We start from the raw sequence: 17,794 nt of genomic DNA on the forward strand, positions 1-17,794 counted from the left end.
CAACTACTGAGCCTGCGCTCTAGAGCCCACGAGCCACAACTACTGAAGCCCGTGCGCCTAGAGCCCGTGCTCCGCAACAAGAGAAGCCACCGCAATGAGAAGCCCGCGCACCGCAACGAAGAGTAGCTTCCGCTCGCCGCAACTAGAGAAAGCCCACACACAGCAACGAAGACCCAACGCAGCCAAAAATAAAAATTAAATTTTAAAAATAAAATAAAATAAAACCATCATGGTAAAAACTGGTTCAGGCCAGAACCATTAAGGGATGCTAACGTATATATTACTTATGTAGTATTCCAGCCTGGGGTGCATAACCCTAATTTAAGCACAAGATTACACCAGACAACTCCAAATTGACAAATATGAAGCAAAGTCTGAGGAACTGTTGCAGATTAAAGAAGAGTAATGAGATCTGAGGACTAAAGGCAATAGAGAATTCTGTACCAGAGGGGGAAGACAAATGCCACAGTGGACGTTATTGGGACTCTTGTCAAACTGGAATATGGATTATAGACTAGAAATGTTTTGTATCAGTTTAAATCTTCTAAATTTGGTAACTGTTTCGTGGTTGTATGGGACAATATCCTTCTTCTCAGGAAATACTGAAGTATTAAGGGACCTAGGAGCATGACGTACGCAACCTACTTTCATGATTCATAAACTCAAATTATACATAAGTGCACACATATCAAATAAAAATTTTTAGTTAAAATTTTATTAAAAATTGTAATTTAGAGAGGATAAAAAAGCAAAATCTGGGGAATTCTCTGGCGGTCCAGTGGTTAGGACTCCTCACTTCCACTGCCAAGGGCGCGGGTTCAATCCCTGGTCGGGGAACTAAGATCCCGCAAGCTGCAGGGCACAGCCAAAAAAAGCAAAGTCTGTGGCAAAATGTTAATCACCTTTGACACTAGGCAGAGGGTATATACAAAGGCTCTATACTATGTTTGCAACTTTTCTGAGTGTTTGAAATTATTTCAAAATAGAGTTAAATACATATACACAGAAACTAAAACAAGGAAATAAAAATGTTTGCATGGGCCTAAAGGAAAGGAATCACGTGCAAGTAATCCCCAGACTAATTTCTAGAGAGACTAACTTCTGGTCAAGTTCAAATTACAGTTTCAATTGCAGAGAGATTTGAAGAAATGTAGCAAAATACTACTCTTTGGGTTTTTTTTAAAATAATAGGTTAGCACTGAATAATTTGAAAAAAGTAAAACTTAAACAGCAAATGGAGCTAGATATTGGTTTAAAATATGTTGAAAATTATAATGATAAAGCTTTATAAGATGAAAACATATTTTAATATTTTTATTATTAAAATTTAATAATATAATAAATATATTTATTATAATAAATAAATTATATAAATAATATAAAATATTAAAATTTATTATTTTAATATTTATAATCTGTGACTCCTTTATAATATTTGAATATGACATACAAAATTTATGATTCAATTCTGATCTAAGTATTGCTTTAAAAATATTAGTAATAATTTCAGCTTGGAGCAAAGTCTCTCTTTATTGAAATTAATTTTGTAAACATCTAAGAACAACAACTCAAGAAAAGTAAGTTAATTTGGCATTACTGGCAACAGAATATGCATTTGGGATTTTGGCAAAATGAAGGCAAGAAGAATTTATTTAATGGAATATTATATAATAACTATGAGTTGCATATGGCTTTATTATCCATCCAAGCATTGCTGGGCCAACGTGAGAACACCCAGGCACGTGCAATGATAGTTTAATTAAATTATCTTGGCTATTTTGCTGACTTTGCCATACAAAAACTACAGCTTCACATATTTTTTAATTTTGTCATTAGAAAGGCTATTTGTCAAGGTAAGAGGACAGAGCATATTTAACAGAGTTGGTTAGCCTTCAAATAATTCAAATATTTCAACCTTCATTTGTATCTGACCTGGCCACACAAATATTGGTGGGTTTGGTCCTTTCATTGTTTCTATTTGAAAGCATAAATATAGATGTAGATAATATAAAATATTCTTACACAAAAGGTAGCATTCCACATGTAGCATTCTATATCAAGCTTTAATTTAAAACTGTAGTCTTCATCAACTATACCTCAATAAAAAGTGTCAGTGACCCCCAAATAAATAAATAAGTAAAATTACATTCTAGTGATCACTCCATATCAGCGTATAGGGAGTGTCCTAATCCTTTTAACAGCTGCATATACTCCACTGAGTGGAGTTTATTCAAAGATTGTTTATAGGGGACTCAAAAGTGTTGTGTCCCACCTCAAGTTGGATGTGGTTAGGAGAAAAGGCTACCAAGAGGCTCTCAGTCATGGTGGGTGACATAAGGGACAAGGTCCCTCCCATGCTTATCTTTCACTCTAGTGTGGAGCTGCTATGATCAGAGGGATGGATTGGCTTGTTGAAATAAGGCCATAACCCAGGTGTAGCAGCAGCCTCCCCAGAAGCGGCTGGAAGTTTCCAACCTCAGTCACCCAAGGGAGAGGAGGAAGCTGGGAGGGGAAATGGGACCTTAGAAAGTGGGACCTTTGGTTCTGTCCCTCTGGGGCTGAACTCAGATGGATCTAAACTGATTGGCAGGTGTTCCCCTACTCAAAACCATTTATACACACCCTGCTGTGCTACATCATTTACCAGGGTTTACAAATCCTCTGTAATCTGGCCTCATCGCTCACTAAATTCATTCCTCCCTTGCAGGATACTAACCAACCGCTAGTCGTCTCCTGCACAGAGCATGCTGTCACACTCCATTTACCCAGGTACCTACCATTATCCCTTAATTTGAAGCTAGGTGTCAACTCTTCCAGGAAGCCTTCCCTGGTCACCTCAAGCTGAGTTAAGGAACTGTTTCACGTGCATCTTTGCACCCTAGTACTTGGCACGTTGTATTCTAATTGTTTACTTGTCTGTCCCCCTCACTAGAGTACAGAACTCTCAAGCACATGGACCTCGTCTTAGTTATCATCCCATCCCCCGCCCCCAACTTAGTACTCTAAACACGATATCCTAGTTCAGTTACAAGACAGAGAAGGGAGCCACCACAATGCCCTTTTCCTTCAAAGCAAACCCTATCTGTCCACATGTCACCTCTATTTGTACTGCAGTGCTGTCATCGCTCAGGACGAATTGAAATGAGGCCTAAGAGTTTGGTTTCTGCAACTCATCAGTCCAGCTTTTCAGTAACCCCATCCTCCCACCTACTCCATAAGATGAGAGAACAATTGAAACTAGGGGCGCCAGGGGGCGCTCTCAGGCAGAGAAGAAATAAAGAAACCATTATAAATCTAAATTTCAATTTCATCACATCATTATGCCATTGCTCAAGAACCTGCAGTGGCTCCCCATTGCCTACTCTATCTCAAGATCCAAGTTCCTCCCCCATGACCTAACTTCACCTCATCTGCCCAAGCTCTCACATAGATGCACCCTCTACCCTGTTGAATTTCTATTTAGCCATGTAACAGTTTATTTAGTACCAGCTGTTTGCATAAGGGTGGTACCAACAGGTGGTAGCAGTGGCTGAAGCTCTCCTTAAGACACTCCAAGTAAACGTATAATAAAAGTGAAAGCAGTGGGCTTGCTATGCAAATGGCAAGCAAGGTCTCCCAGCCTCCCCCATCAGCCTGATCTTCTAGCCAGTTGCCCATGCTGAAGCTCTTCTTATACAGAAGAAGCAGTTTTCACTGTGCATGCCCCTTTCTCTCTTCCCCACCCCCTCTCATTGCTTGTGCCACTTGCCCTGCCTGGAATGATCTATCCTCACTCCTGCTCTATCTAAACTTGACTTTTCACTGAAGCCGCCGCACCTCCAGAAAGCCTTTCCTGGCAAGTGCAGGCAGAGTCCACGTGGATGCTCCCTCTTCTGAACCCCTGTTGCATTTCCTGTTTATACACATAATTCGGTGATATTCCAATCCGCTGCTTTCATTTCCATGACATGCTTACTAAATTCGGCTGTAAATCATGACAGGTGTGGGGCCCGGGTTTTGGAGTTACATCAACCTTGGTTCAAATTTTAGCTCCTCGGAGTGATCAAAAAGTTCTGGAACTAGACAGTGGTGATGGTTGCATAACATTGCGAGTGTACTTAACGCCGCTGAATTGTACACTTAAAATGGTTAAGAGGGTAAGTTTTATGTTATGTGTATTTTACCACAGTGAAGAAAACGTAGCTCCGTGACTCACAGGCTGCCTGACTTTAGGTCATGTAACTCTTTTCACTTCTGTTTCGTCATTTTTTGTTGCAAAGATCAAGATAAACATTAGTGATGAAAATGACCCTTAAGTGACGGGCTGAGTTGTAAAGCACTGTGCAAATATTAGCTATGAGCAGCTTCTTCTCTCATTCCGAGCACTGCCATGTCCCCTCTGAACAGTCACTGGTTTGGCCACTTGCCCAAGATTAGCTAATTAAATGGCAGTGTTGTCTCAAAGCCTCCTTCATGGAGTTTACAGCCGGGTGTTGGAGACCAAAGTTGAACCAGCACTTTCCAGTGTGATTGGGACACAAAGGGAAGGTGCCAGGGAGAGCACAGCCCCTGGGGCTTTTCTCTGACTCCGAAGCCTTCCACTTTTCAAGTCCCCTTGAAGCCCTGGGCCCTGGGGTATGGGTCAGGGAGGCAGGGTTCAGGTCATCGACTTGCCACCCCTCTCTCTCCCCACCTCCAAGATCAGCTGTGGCAACTACAGAGGGGATCGCAGGCCCCTGCAGGGGTGCAGTGGAACAAGGCTCCCCTCCTCCAGGGCTCCTCCTGGGTTGTTCAAAGCTCTGTGTGGAAGGGAAAACGCAATGCAGAAGTGGCCTTCAGGGAGGAGACACAGCAGAACCCGGGATCCCTAGGCTTCCTGTAGGCTCCTCTCTGGTAGATTACCTAGGCTTTCCTCAGGGACAACTCAAAGTCAAATTTAAACAGCTCTCTGGGGACACTGCTCCTCCTGGGTGGTGGTATTTTGGGGAGCGGATGTGAACTTCCCTGAGGGGGAGAGGTGTAGGCTCCCAGCATCCTGCCCTGTGCCCTCCCCCTGCCCCCAACTTGCTCCATTCTCCAAATTTAGGATGGCAGGAGGAAGTGGGAAGATGTTTAGGTCCTCCCAGGCCAGAGAGCAGAGACCCAGCACTGGGAGCGAGACGCTCCATTCTTACAGCTGACAGGAGTGGATCCAGCGGGGCTAGAGGGCGACCCAGAAGCCCGCACCCCTGCTCTGATGCCGAAATCCTGGCTGCGCAGTCCTACTCTCTCCTCGATCAGAGGTCACTGCACCCCCGGGAGGCCGTCCGCAGGGACTCCTCACGCAGCCTGGCTCTCTCCCCAACACCCCAGCCCACCCCTGCTCGCAACTCTGCCCCTGCCCCCCTCACTTCCCAAAGCGGAGGCTGAATCACCACTACCAGTCCTCGCTGAGAAAGGCCTGGAGACCGGATTCGAGGCTTCCGGAGAGCCCCAGGGTCCCCTGCCCGAGCCCCTCCCCGGCCCGCCACGGCCTGAGCATTTATGGTAATGTTTGGATTGGTGCGAGAGCAGCCGGATGCCCCGCCTCCCCGCGGCCTCCGCCGGTCAAGACCTGGGGAGCAGGGGCTCCTGGGATCCCCTGGGCGGAGGCCCTGGGTGCTGGAGGGCTGCCCACGTGGAGAGGCCCCTGGGGTCTGAGAGGACTAGAGGGACAATCTCGGTCTGAAGGATGGCTCAACAGGGCGGGGGCTAGGATGGGAAGGATGTGATCCCCCTCAGTATACCCCACCCACTGCTATCCTCTCTCAGTTTATGGGTCCCTAGTCTCCAGGAAGTGTCCCCATGCACCCACATCCTCTTTCTCTTTCTCTCCCGCACTCCCTGGCAGAGAAGGGCCTGAGAGGGGAGGCCAGCAGCTCCCAGGGGAGTCGCTGGAATGCTGGGAGCCTGGGAACAGACCCCGCAGTCAGACCCTGGGAAAGCCAGGCTGTGGGAATCCCACCCGCAGACCCCTCCCCAGGAGGCGACACCGGATGCCAGAGACAGACCCCACCTCCCCAAGAGGGGGGCTTTGTGAGAGTGGGAAAACCCCTGTCCAAGCCCCAGCCTGGCTCGACCCCAGAGTTCAGTAGGCCAGCTGTGACGGAGACGCCCCTCCCCCGCCCTCCTCTCCCCGGCCTGCTCCAGCATAATCCCCGCCATTGTGCCACCACCTCCCTTCCCCCTCCCCTTCTCTGCACCCCTGTACAATGGGTCCTTTGCCTCCTCCAGCACTCAGGGTGGAGATGAACGCACTCACGGTTTTTCCAAGTTTAAAAATAGCCCCTCCCATCCCCCCCCCAAGTCCCCCACCTCCTCTTCCACGGTGTTTCTGGGGCACACCTCAATCCAGGCCGCACCTCCTTCTTCCTGCCCCCGGGTCAGGTGCGAAGGACATGGGTGAGACTGCGTCCGGCCAGGATAGGGGCTGCTTCCCCCCATTCAACCTCTTCCCCAGCATCTCCCACCCAGCCCCGCAGTATCCGGTTTCCTGGCCCGCTGATGTCCTCAGCAGCAGCTGCCCCCCAACCCTCCTCCTACCCAGTTTTTCACTCCCTCAGCACAGTCTTCTCCCAGCTCAGATCCCGACTCTGGAAAAGTTCTCCTTCCTCCCCTCCAAAGACTCAGACCGAACCCTGCTTTGCAGCCAGGCCGGGGAGGACGCCCAGCCTTGGTCATGGCCGACATTGCTGACCCGCCCCTCCACCCGCAGCTCCTTCTCACTGCAGCTGTAAGCTTGCCTTTCTAAGCTTCCTTCCTCCGCCCAACCCGCCCTCCTCATATCCTCCCGGTTAAGGCCCCTCCACCAGAGGGGTGAGTGGGAGACCACTGTACCCACTATGAGAGAGAGAGAGAGGGCTCCTGGGTTTAATCTCACCCCAGCGAGCCCCCAGGGGCAGGCCCAGCCTTGTCTTTTGACCTCCAACTCCACCGGGGTGGGGGGGGGCACAATGAAATGAAAGCCCCCGCTCACCCTGGAGACGGGAGCTGAGGGACCCAGACCCAGGCCACCACCCCACCCAGCCTCAGTTTCTCTACCTGTGGTCAGACCTATGCCCATGAGACACACCGAGGGCATTCTGCACCGCGAATCCCCTCGTGTCTGAGTGGCCTGGGTCAACCACGGGGGTGGAGGAAGGCAGCCTTCCTACCCTTTCCTTCGGAGAGAAATGAGGCAGGGCATTAGGACTGTGGCCTGGGGCCCTTCTGATCCTGGCCTGCTTCTGGGCGAGGCCGCCTCCACCCCAGTCCAGGCGCAAGAGTATCTGCCGACGGAAGGCCTGCTGCGGCCTCCCTGATCTCCCTCCTGCTGGACCTCCGTCCTCTGTCACTGGAAGTTCTTCTTGCCGCCTTCTCTCTTTCCCGCGATTGCTGAAGCTCTGTCTCCTGGCATCTTGGAGGAGTTGGAGGGTTGATCCCCTCCACCTTCTGCTCCTTCACCCTGTGCTGCCGTCACTCCCCGTTCTTCTGTCTCCAGTCCCCTCCGAGTCCTCTCCAAAGTCCTGACCTCTTTCTGGTTTGGAATCCTAGTGTGCCCCCCTGGTGAAGCTGTCCTGGAGTTGTCTGCCCCCTGACCTCTGACAGCCCAGATCGCCCCAAGCTACTGGCTTACTTAAAGGACAGTCTTTGTGCTTCCTTGGTGGGGACGTGCAGGACACGGATGTCACCCTGGGCTCTAACCTCATTTCCCCTTCACTGCGGAGGCAGCTTCTCCACCCCCACCTACGTTCACTCGGCTCAGGACGGAAGAAGAATTAAGAACTGACCGTCCTTGGTGGTTAGCTGGCTTTGTTTTCAGGCCAGAGAGAGGAGAATGATTAGTTAATGGTGTTAAGTGAAGGGAAGGGGGTGGGGCAGGGAAGCAGAGCAGCATGCCCGCTCCGAGCCTGCCAGGGCAAACAGCATCCTCCAGCCATTCCCACTCCTGCCCCTGCAGACAAGCAAACGCATCCATTCCATTCTGGGCCCTGGGCCAGTCTATACCTTCACTCTGGGGGATGGGGAAGCACCATTCTCCTCTTGTTTCCCCCCCACCCCCTCCCCCTCCCCCAGGCGCCAGGCCTCTGGCCTGGCCCACCTGGCATAGCCTCTGGCTGGAAACTAATGGAGGTGAGGAGGGGGTCAGCAAGGTTGTGAAAGAAGAGGCTGATGTGGTTTGAGAGTCATCTCCGCGTCATCAAAACGCCATCCCAGAGCATCCTCTCAAGTCACCTGCCCATCTCTGGCATTTGCTGCCTCACCCTGCTCCTCCCCCAGCCAGCAGCAAGGCTGCCTGCCTGGTGACAGGACTCTACCCCCAATCCAGGCCCCCTTCTGACCCTCCCTGTTGAAGGGGTCCCCGCGGATGTGGAGCCCTTTCCCAGGGCCAGGGTGCTTGGGGTCTCTATGAGGCAAGTCCGTCTCACTTGCCAGGGCCTTAGTTCAAGAGGCCAGAAGACCCAGGGTCTGGGAATGAGAGGAGCTGCAGGGTCCCCTTCACCTCACTGTGTGGCAGATCCCACTCGGGCAGGGCTGCCTGGAGTCAGTTCTGATTCCTCCTCCGATCCCCTACCCCCAGCTGCTGAGCCATAAGCCATAGGTGAGCTTAGGGGGCTTGGTAGAGGGGGGCGGAGCCCTGCTGCAGGGGGTCCTTTCAACCCTCAGGAACAGCAACAGGTGCTGGGGGTCAAGCTGGAGACCTTGCACCTGTTAACTCTTTCTTCCCCCTCTTTTCTTCATTCAGGCAAGAGGAAAGTGAGTCCAGGCTGGGCTCAATGAGTGAAGAGGGCAGACGCAGAATTCTCAAGATCTGGGCTTGGACAAGTGTGACAACCTTGGGCCTATGAATTCAGCCCCTCCCTCCTTCCTCTAGTCAGAGACGGACTCGCAGGAGCTGGGGTGGAAGGGGCAGTCCTTAGAACACCATCTCCACTCGCCAGTACAGGTACCTCTGGGTCTGTGGGCCCCGGCTCAGTGTTCTTCCCTCAAAGCTGCCAGGACTGCCAGGCTTGGGGGCAGTGCCAGGCCGGCGGCAGCTGCAGTGGTGCAATCATTCTGGGAAGCCCGATTTTCTCTGTGGCAGGGGTCCGGCGGGGTGGAGGAGGAGGCGGGGAGAAGAGCCTAAATGGGAGGGAGGCCCCCATCAGGGACACCAAGAACCTGCTCGGCGGCTCCCCCGCCAGGAGGTCCCCCAGGGCTACAGGGGCTGGCTGGGGCTGCGCAGGAGTGAGCGCGGCGGGGGTCTGACCCCGCGGGGCTCCGGGTATCCGGGCCAGCTTCTCCTCGCTGCCGCCTCGGCCAGGCAGTCCGCCCCGGAGACACCTGTCACCGCCCCCTCTCCGTTCCCCAGCTGGGGGCTGGGAGGAAGGCTCCGGCCTACCCCCACCCCGCGCCGCGCGGCTCCGCAGCGCAGCTCCGGGCATCTCGGCGCCGGGCCCGCCCCCTAGGGCTGCGGCGCGCGGGGCGGGGGCGTGGGGGGGGGGGCTGCGCGGGGCGTGGCGGGCCAGCCTCGGCGCTCTGGCCCCCTCCCCCGCCCCCCTGACGTCAGCCCCCGGCAGCTGCGAGCTCCCTCACTTCGCTCTCGCCCTCCGGCCGGGAAGCATGGGACGGTCCGGGCTCATCTGCGCCTTCCTGATCGCCGCCTGCTGCTGCTGTCGCCGCGCCGCGGGTGAGTGAGCTCGCTGGGGTTGGGGGGGCCCGCGCCCCCAACGGAGCGGCCCGGCAGTCCGGCGGAGCGTGCCCGGGAGGAGAGCTGGCATCGCGGCGGGGGCCGGGGCTTTGCGCTGCGTCGTGCGCTCCTCTCTCCGGGTCCCAGGCACCCGGCGCGTTGCGCGCGTGCAACTCTTCTTTGCAGCCAGTTTGCAGCCTCTATTCCAGACCTTCCCGGGAGCAGAACTGGGGAGGCGGGGAGGGGGCCGCTGCCTGGAGCGGGAAGGGGTGGAGCCAAGTCCCTGGGGCCGCTGGTGAGAGCTTTTTCTCAGGTGCTTTCTCTGGGGAGCCCGTGATTGGAGCCTTGGCGGGAGGCGCCTCTACAGCGCATCCCCAAATCCTGAATCCCGCGCCCGCCTGTTGCTGGGAAAGGCAGCTTTCTTAGCTGGAGGGGTGCGCCAACCCCTCCCTCTCCCGCCTGGGCTTCGAGCCAGGCTGGAGGTGAGCGAGATGGGGAGGAACGGCGGCTCCCACCCCGGCAGGGCGTTGGCAAAGCCTGGAGGGCGGTGTGGGTCGCCTCGCGCCTACCCGGGTGACGGGATCACAGGTGTCAGGGACGAGGGATCGAGGATTACCAGAGTGGAAGCGCCCCAGACTTGTTACACCTCCCGGAATGGGACCAAGTTCAGGTGGGAAATGCGCCCCTGCACCTCGGAGTTTTTCTCTGGAACTGCCTAGGAGCCGGGAGCTCCCGGGTTGACGCTGCCCTTGTATGGCCCGCAACGGTGTCGCTTGTTTCTCTTGGCTCCCTTTCCCGGGCTCCAGCCGCTGCCTGGCTTAGATACCCTGGTTGGGTATCTAAGCAATACCCAACTCGATGGCCTCGTGCCCATGCCGACGGTGTCCCTGGGGTACCCTTGGCTGCCGCCTTCCAATCCCTTCTGGGGAAAGGGCTAAATCGGGCTCCACCCGCTGCAGAAGGTCCAGCCCCACCCGGCCCTGCTCTTCTAGCTCTGGGGAAACGGAGTCAGGGGTGTGGAGCTTTTGCTCTGGCTTGAAGACCACTCCATCTGCCCTTGTTATCTGGGAGCCAGCCCAGGCCAACCACCCAGGCACCCGAGTCCAGCCAGATGGTATGGAGTGACATCACCTCCTCGCGGGGCGGGCAGCGCACTAGCACCACTGACGTCACTCCTGCCCACTGCCTGGCCCTTGGCCTGACCCCTGCCCTGACCCCGGGGAGAGATTCTGGCCCCCTCCGTGACTCTGACCCCTCCATACTCACAAGACTCCCAGGATGGGGTCCCCTGAGAGTGTCGGATGTTCACGGCGGTGCGGCTTAAGGAGTATGAAATAAGGGCCTCCTGGCCAGGGTTGCCCTTTGGGTTTTATGGGGGATTTGGGGAGGGGTGGGGGGGGGCAAAGGGTAGAGATGTCTTCCTCTGGGTGTGGGGACAAAAAGGGCCTGTGTGCCCCGGCCTGGCACATGCCTTGCATTCCCACACTCTGAGCTCACCCGGGGAGGAGGGAGCCTGGAAGGAAAGGGGCCTTCCTCTTGGCCCAGAGCCTGGGTTGCCCCTCTGCCAGCCTCATCTGGGAGGTTCCTGGTGCTCAGGGTCTCTGCTCCAATGACCAGAAATGTCCATCCCCAACTCCCTTGAACCGGGAGAGGGCTGGCCCAGGGTTCGGGGGTAAAGAGTGGTTGAGGGGTAGGAGAGGACAGTGCCCTTCAGACCCTCGAAGTGGCAGGAAGAGCAGCTGCAGCGGGCGGTGTGAGTGGAGGGCATGGAGAGCAGCTGGAGCTGACACAGCTCCTCCCCCATCCCCTCCCCGCCAGGTGTGCCTGGAGAGGCTGAGCAGCCCGACCCGGAGCTGGTGGAGGTGGAAGTGGGCGGCACGGCCCTTCTGAAATGTGGCCCCTCCCACTCCCCGGGCAACTTCAGCCACGCGGACTGGTTTTCTGTGAGTGCTTGGGCCCCAGAGAGGGCAGCAGGGGCGGGAGGCTCTGCCCTTCATGTAGCCCCAGGACGCTCACCTCCTCCCTGCCACCTCCCCTTAGGTCCACAAGGAGAAGCCAACACTCATCTTCCGCGTGCGTCAGGGCCAGGGCCAGAGCGAACCTGGGGAGTACCAGAATCGGCTCAGCCTCCAGGACAAAGGGACTACTCTGGCCCTAACAGGCATCACCCCCCACGATGAGCGCATCTTCCTGTGCCAGGGCAAGCGCCCTCGGTCCCAGGAGCACCGAATCCAGCTCCGTGTCTACAGTGAGTGCCCTGTCCGTGCCTTGTGGGCAGTGTGGGGCTTTGGAAGTGGTGGCCCCATGCCCCTCCCCATTTCTCTCCCTTGCAGAAGCTCCGGAGGAGCCGCTCATCCAGGTCAATGCCTTGGGCATTTCTGTGAACAGTGAGGAGCCTGGGGAGGTGAGATCTGCCGGGGTGGCCGGCGGGTAGGCAGGAGCTAAGGTGGGCTTGGCGGGGTCGCAGAGGCAGGGAGACTCACACCCTGTCCTCCTTAGGTTGCCACCTGTGTGGGGAGGAATGGGTACCCCCTTCCTCAAGTCACCTGGTACAAGAACAGCCAGTCCCTGAAGGAGGAGAAGAACCGTAAGTCATCCTCTCTGCCCTTAAAAGCCATGCTTGTGGCACAATATGGGGACCACCTTGCATTTTATTTTACTTTTTTTTTTGGCCACACCACGCAGCATGCGGGATCTTAGTTCCCCGACCGGGGATCGAACCCGTGCCCCCTGCACTGGGAGCGCAGAGTCTTAACCACTGGACCACCAGGGAAGTCCCTATTTCACTTTTTTTTTTAAGTACACAAGTGATCCTTGAAAATATTCTCATAAGAATTCAAACTATGGAAAATCTAGAAGGAAAATTTCCTTCCTGCCCCAGACCCATTCCCAGAAATAGCTGTGCTATCAGTGTGTATGTATTCACACGGATGCAATCCTTGATTTCTAGCCTACTTCTAGGTACTTACTCACACATGTAAATATATCTAGGACTACATAGGCTTTTGTTTTTTATTATCTAAATCAGTGGTTCTCAACTAGGGGTGATTTTGCTCCCCTCCGGAACACTTGAGTGTCTGGAAATATTTTGGGTTGTCGCAAATGGATAGGTGCTACTGTCATCTAGCGGGTAGAGGCCAGGGATGCTGTAAACATCCTACAGGGCACAGGGCATGTCCAGCCCCAAACGTCAGTGGTGCTGAGGTCGAGAAACCCTGATCTGAATGACACTGTGCGCTATACGTTGTTACACAACCTTGTTTTCCTTTTGACGACAAGTCTTGGAAATCTTTCCAGGTCACTCTATTTAGATCTACCTGATCGTTTTCCTACTGCCGGCATTTCACACGGTGTATATAATATAGTCTAGCTAACCATTCATTCCCATTAGTGGATGTCCAGAGTGTTTTCTCATTTCCTTTTTTTTTAAATCCCTGCAGCAGTATTTGCACACATCCTTGTATGTGTGCCTATGTGTGTTTGTCTAGGGTAGATTTCGAGCAGGAAACTGCTGGGTTGAAGGGCCGCAGCTGGCATTGGTACCTGGCCCTCTCTGTACAAGGGCTCCCCTGCCATTCCGCCGACCCAGGAGATCATAGGGTGGGGTTGGAGGCGGAGCTGAGGCCGAGCCCTTCGCCCCTTCCTCCCTGCCCAGGGGTCCACATCCAGTCGTCCCAGATCGTGGAGTCGAGTGGTCTGTACACCTTGAGGAGCGTTCTGAAGGCACAGCTGACCAAGGAGGACAAAGATGCCCAGTTTTACTGCGAGCTCAGCTATCGGCTGCCCAGTGGGAACCACATGAAGGAATCTAGGGAGGTCACTGTCCCTGTTTTCTGTGAGTACCGACCCATCGCTGTGGGGCTGGGTCCTGCTAGCTCTTGGGCTGAGAGCTGCCCCCTTTGCCTGTGCAGACCCGGCAGAGAGAGTGTGGCTGGAAGTGGAGCCTGAGGGGATGCTGAAGGAGGGGGACCGCGTGGAGATCAGGTGTCTGGCTGATGGCAACCCCCCGCCCCACTTCAGCATCGGCAAGCAGGTGCGGGGCCTCTGTTCTGGGTGCAGGGGGGCAGCAGGAGTGGGTGGAGGCGCACTCTGATCATGCCTTTGTCCTCTCGCAGAACCTCAGCACCAGGGAGATGGAGGAAGAGAGGACCGATGACAACGGGGTCCTGGTCTTGGAGCCCGCCCGGAAGGAGCATAGCGGCCTCTACGAATGTCAGGGCCTGGACTTGGAAAGCACGGCATCGCTGCTGAGCGACCAGCAGGAGCTGGTGGTGAACTGTGAGGGGCTGGGGGCCCAGGACAGGGGGACCAGGCTGGGGCGAGAGGGAATTTGCCCCACCCTGTCCTGCCTGACACGATTGCTGCGTCCCCAGATGTGTCTGAAGTCCGGGTGAGCCCCGCAGCCCCCGAGAGCCAGGAGGGCAGCAGCCTCACCCTGACCTGTGAGGCAGAGAGTAACCAGGACCTTGAGTTCCAGTGGCTGAGAGAAAAGGTACCCAGGTGGGCTCAGGTCTCCGGGGCAAGGGGCTGTGGGGTGGGTGTGCCTAGGAGTGACCTCTGACCCATCTCTCACCCCAGACAGGCAAGGTGTTGGCAAAGGGGCCTGTGCTCCAATTACGCAACCTGAAACGGGAGACAGGGGGAGGTTACCGCTGCGTGGCATCTGTGCCCAGCGTTCCCGGCCTGAACCGCACCCAGCTCGTCAACGTGGCCATTTTTGGTGAGGCCCTAGGCAGAGATCAGGTGGCCCCTTGAAGCCACCTTGAGTTGGGTGGTTTCAAGCTCTTTGGGGACCGAAAGCCACCCGCTGCCCTGGGGGGCTCTGGTGGGGAGGGGGGTGGCAGGCGGGCAGGGTTTGCTGTCTCACCCTTCCCCGCCCTGCCACAGGGTCCCCGTGGATGGCACTGAGGGAGAGGAAGATGTGGGTGAAGGAGAACTCCATGCTGAATCTGTCCTGTGAGGCCTCAGGGCATCCTCGGCCCAGCGTCGTCTGGAGCGTCGATGGCACGGTGAGCAGGCACATGGCGGCCCCCCAGGCTCTCGTCCATCCCTGCGCGGGCTCTGCTGCCACGACCCAGCATCCTCCCCACCCCCGAACTGCGTCTCCTTCCTTGTAGGCCAGCGAACAGGACCAAGATCCGCAGAGTGTCCTGAGCGTCCTGAACGTCCTTGTGACCCCAGAGCTGTTGGAGACAGGTGCCGAGTGCGTGGCCTCCAACTCCCTGGGCAGAAACACCACCGTCATTATCCTGGAGCTGGGTAAGGGCTTGGTCCTGCAGAGTGGGGTGGGGGCAAGCCCAAGCAGGGCACGTTCCTATCCCACGCCCCCCCCCCCATCTGTTTAACCTCTTTCACCCCAGACTCCAACAGAAGCACTAGCCTCAGCACCTCCACCGTCAGTCCCTATGCTAGAGCCAACAGCACCTCCACAGGTGAGCTGGGCTGGATCGGGAGCAGGGTTGTGCCAGGGCGTCCTCACTCTGCCCTGACCGGGAGCCCAGGGGAGCTCTGTCGAGAAAACGATCAGCAGCCCATCTTCCATCAGCCCTGGGCTGGGCGGGGCCGCAATGGTAACATGGCAGCCTGGGGCAGGGAGTGACTCGGGGTGTCTTTTTGGGACAGAGAAAAAGCTGACAGAGCCCGAAAGCAAGGGTGTGGTCATCGTGGCCGTGACCGTGTGTGTCCTGGTCCTGGCTGTGCTGGGCGCTGTCCTCTATTTCTTCTACAAGAAGGGCAAGCTGCCGTGCGGACGGTCAGGCAAACAAGAGATGTGAGCACGGCACCCGGCACCCCGCGCCCCACCTCATCTCACGCTGCCAGCTTGTTGCCTCCTCAGGGATGTTGCCCTGCTGGCCCCTGTGCCCACTGAGCCGTTAGGAGCAGGAGGGGGACCCTGGGTCTGAGCGCTCCCCGCCTCACCGCCACTACCCAGCTTCCGTCCACCACACTCCTCCCTCTCACCCCTGTGGCCCTTCCCTGAGCCAGACCGGAGCACCTAAGAGCCCTTCAGTACCCAGTCCCACGTCCCTCCCAACAACTTGCCCCCGAGTTGCCAACCTCTTGCCTCCCTCCCTCCTCCCAGCACGCTGCCCCCGTCTCGTAAGGGCGAATTTGTAGTTGAAGTTAAGTCAGATAAGCTCCCAGAAGAGATGGGCCTCCTTCAGGGCAGCAACGGTGACAAGAGGGCTCCAGGAGACCAGGTAGGAGGCAGTTCCTGTGGCCAGAGCCTGACACATCTTCAGGCACCGGGAGTGGCAGGGGCTGACGGTTGCTGAACACTAACTTTATCCTTCATCCTTCCCTGTTGGAGATGGGGAGCCGGCCCCATCTTGCCTTCCTAACACCACGCACAGACGATAGGGCCAGGCAGGTGGCTGAGGGACCCCGAGAGAGGGTAGCTGCCAGGACTGAGAGCAAGACCCCGTCCCATCACCATTTCCTGAGCAGAGCTGGCGGCTCACGTCACTAGGTGTGAAGTGTGGCCCAGTGCGATTCGGGGTCCTCATCTCTTATTCCCCGCCTTGCCATCCCCACCCCCTCCCCGGCTTCTTCCCTCCAGGCGGCTGCACCTAGTTCATCAGCTGTGGCTTTGGTCCCTCCTCTCTTTTAGCGCTCACACCTTAAACCCTGGTCAGTGTCTCTGAACACCCCCCTCACTTCTGCTCTTCACCCATCTTTAGGGAGAGAAATACATCGATCTGAGGCACTAGCCCACCGAATCGCACGGCGCTCCCTCCCCCGCCTGGAACATTTCCTGTTCCCTGCTCACCTTCCTCCCCAGCACTCAGGATGGTCACCAAAGCCTCTAAAGTGGACAACACAGAAGACCCCCCTCCAGCTCACCTGCAGACCCCATTTCAGAGGGCACATGGGCCAGGACCAGAGCTGTCCTGAGAAGGACCTCACGTGGCCCTGGAGGCCCCCTCTTCAGGGACCTGTCCACCACTGTCTCAATTTGTTGAGTGACGCTCATGCCAAGGAGGGGGCCTCGGTATCCCAGAAGCACACAGGAGAGTCTCTTGCAGAACTTGTTTCCTCTTTACACATATGGATGTAAATACCTGTCTTCTACCAGCAGCCGAATTAGGTAGCCTATTTATCTTGAGCTGACTTCCTGCTCCACTGCTCCAGGGCTAGCTTCATAATTCAGCTGTATCACTGAAGTAAGGATGCGGTGAGCCCAGGCCTCTCTCTGCTGGTGACGTATGTTGCTCACACCAGTTCTGGAGAGACCCCAGCAGTATCTAGAAGCAGTTGCCAGCCTGCCTGCCTGCCTCTGGAGTCCCCTTTGCGACACTCTTTTCTTTCTCTGGGCAGAAGTCAGGACCTGGTGTCGTCCCTTAAAAGGTATCCTGGGTGTATCTCATTGTCCCTGCAGTAAGGAAGCTGGGTGCCGCTTTCCAGAGTTAAGGCAACTGGGCCCGAGCCCCTGCATTCATTTGGCTCCCCTACCCTCTCAAGGAATCACGTAAGACTGAATGCTGGGGGTAGGGGTTGGAGATGAGGTCCAGACTGTCCTTTACGAGGGTTAAGGCTATAAAGTTATATTAGCACCAGACTTCTACAGCCTGAGCTAATGGGCCTAGACCTTAGAAGAAAGGCCCTAATGGGAGAATGGTACTTGGAGATGAGAAACGGGCCTGGCTAGAGCTTTGGGGTATGTATGTCTCTGCGTGTGTCTGTGCGTACGTGTGTGTGTATATATATGGTTTTGTTAGGTTGTAAATTTGCAAATTGTTTCCTTTTTATATATGTGTATATATATGAAAAATAAAGCTTAATTGTCCCAGAAATCTTACACTGTTTTTTATTCATCATGGGGTACCACAGCAGCCTGGGGCCTCCAGAATTGGCACTGCACCAAAAGGAACACAAAACCCTTTGCAGTTGGGAGCAGGGACCGGGGGTTACCTCTGCTTCTGAGCAGAGGGCTCAAGCTCTAACACGGGATAATGAACCTACTGAGCAGCAAAGCCGCCCTGCTCTATCTGGGCAGCTTGCAGAGCCTGGCGAGCTGCTGGCAAGGAGCTATTGCCCCTCCCCTGTCACTGAGACTGCCCTCAAGGTAGCAAAACAGACTTCTGCTGATGAACTGGTACGAGTAGGCATCTGGCCCCATAGCTCCCCGATATATCACTCCCTAACCCA

At 55.4% G+C, this 17,794-nt stretch overlaps 1 protein-coding gene across 2 annotated transcripts; it reads left to right on the plus strand.

Annotated features, from left to right (window-relative positions):
* The first annotated feature begins 9,537 nt into the window (after positions 1–9,537).
* MCAM (melanoma cell adhesion molecule) lies at positions 9,538–17,439 on the plus strand. 2 transcript variants are annotated; one of them, XM_027082058.1, is made up of 16 exons: positions 9,538–9,646; positions 11,465–11,589; positions 11,687–11,894; positions 11,980–12,050; positions 12,146–12,233; positions 13,302–13,481; positions 13,558–13,679; positions 13,762–13,924; positions 14,020–14,138; positions 14,225–14,366; positions 14,534–14,655; positions 14,764–14,905; positions 15,007–15,078; positions 15,269–15,416; positions 15,729–15,846; positions 16,327–17,439. In XM_027082058.1, exons 1-16 carry the CDS (start codon positions 9,580–9,582, stop codon positions 16,354–16,356), a joined length of 1,917 nt encoding a protein of 638 aa, XP_026937859.1. In that variant the 5' UTR covers positions 9,538–9,579; the 3' UTR covers positions 16,357–17,439. The 2 variants fall into 2 exon arrangements, with proteins under 2 accessions (XP_026937859.1, XP_026937858.1); XM_027082057.1 differs by lacking the exon at positions 15,729–15,846 and having other exon boundaries at positions 9,562–9,646.
* The last annotated feature ends 355 nt before the right edge of the window (positions 17,440–17,794 follow it).

Source organism: Aethalodelphis obliquidens, unplaced genomic scaffold (assembly GCF_003676395.1).
Source record: "Aethalodelphis obliquidens isolate GAN/ISIS:26980383/991018 unplaced genomic scaffold, ASM367639v1 scaffold46, whole genome shotgun sequence".
NCBI classification, from domain to species: domain Eukaryota; kingdom Metazoa; phylum Chordata; class Mammalia; order Artiodactyla; family Delphinidae; genus Aethalodelphis; species Aethalodelphis obliquidens.

Bases quoted from the DNA above. Each gene is read 5' to 3' on its own strand.
- MCAM (XM_027082058.1), top strand. From the start codon at position 9,580: ATGGGACGGTCCGGGCTCATCTGCGCCTTCCTGATCGCCGCCTGCTGC. The intron at 12,051-12,145 runs GTGAGATCTGCC...TGTCCTCCTTAG, and splicing joins ACAGTGAGGAGCCTGGGGAG to GTTGCCACCTGTGTGGGGAG. The intron at 12,234-13,301 runs GTAAGTCATCCT...CTCCCTGCCCAG, and splicing joins CCTGAAGGAGGAGAAGAACC to GGGTCCACATCCAGTCGTCC.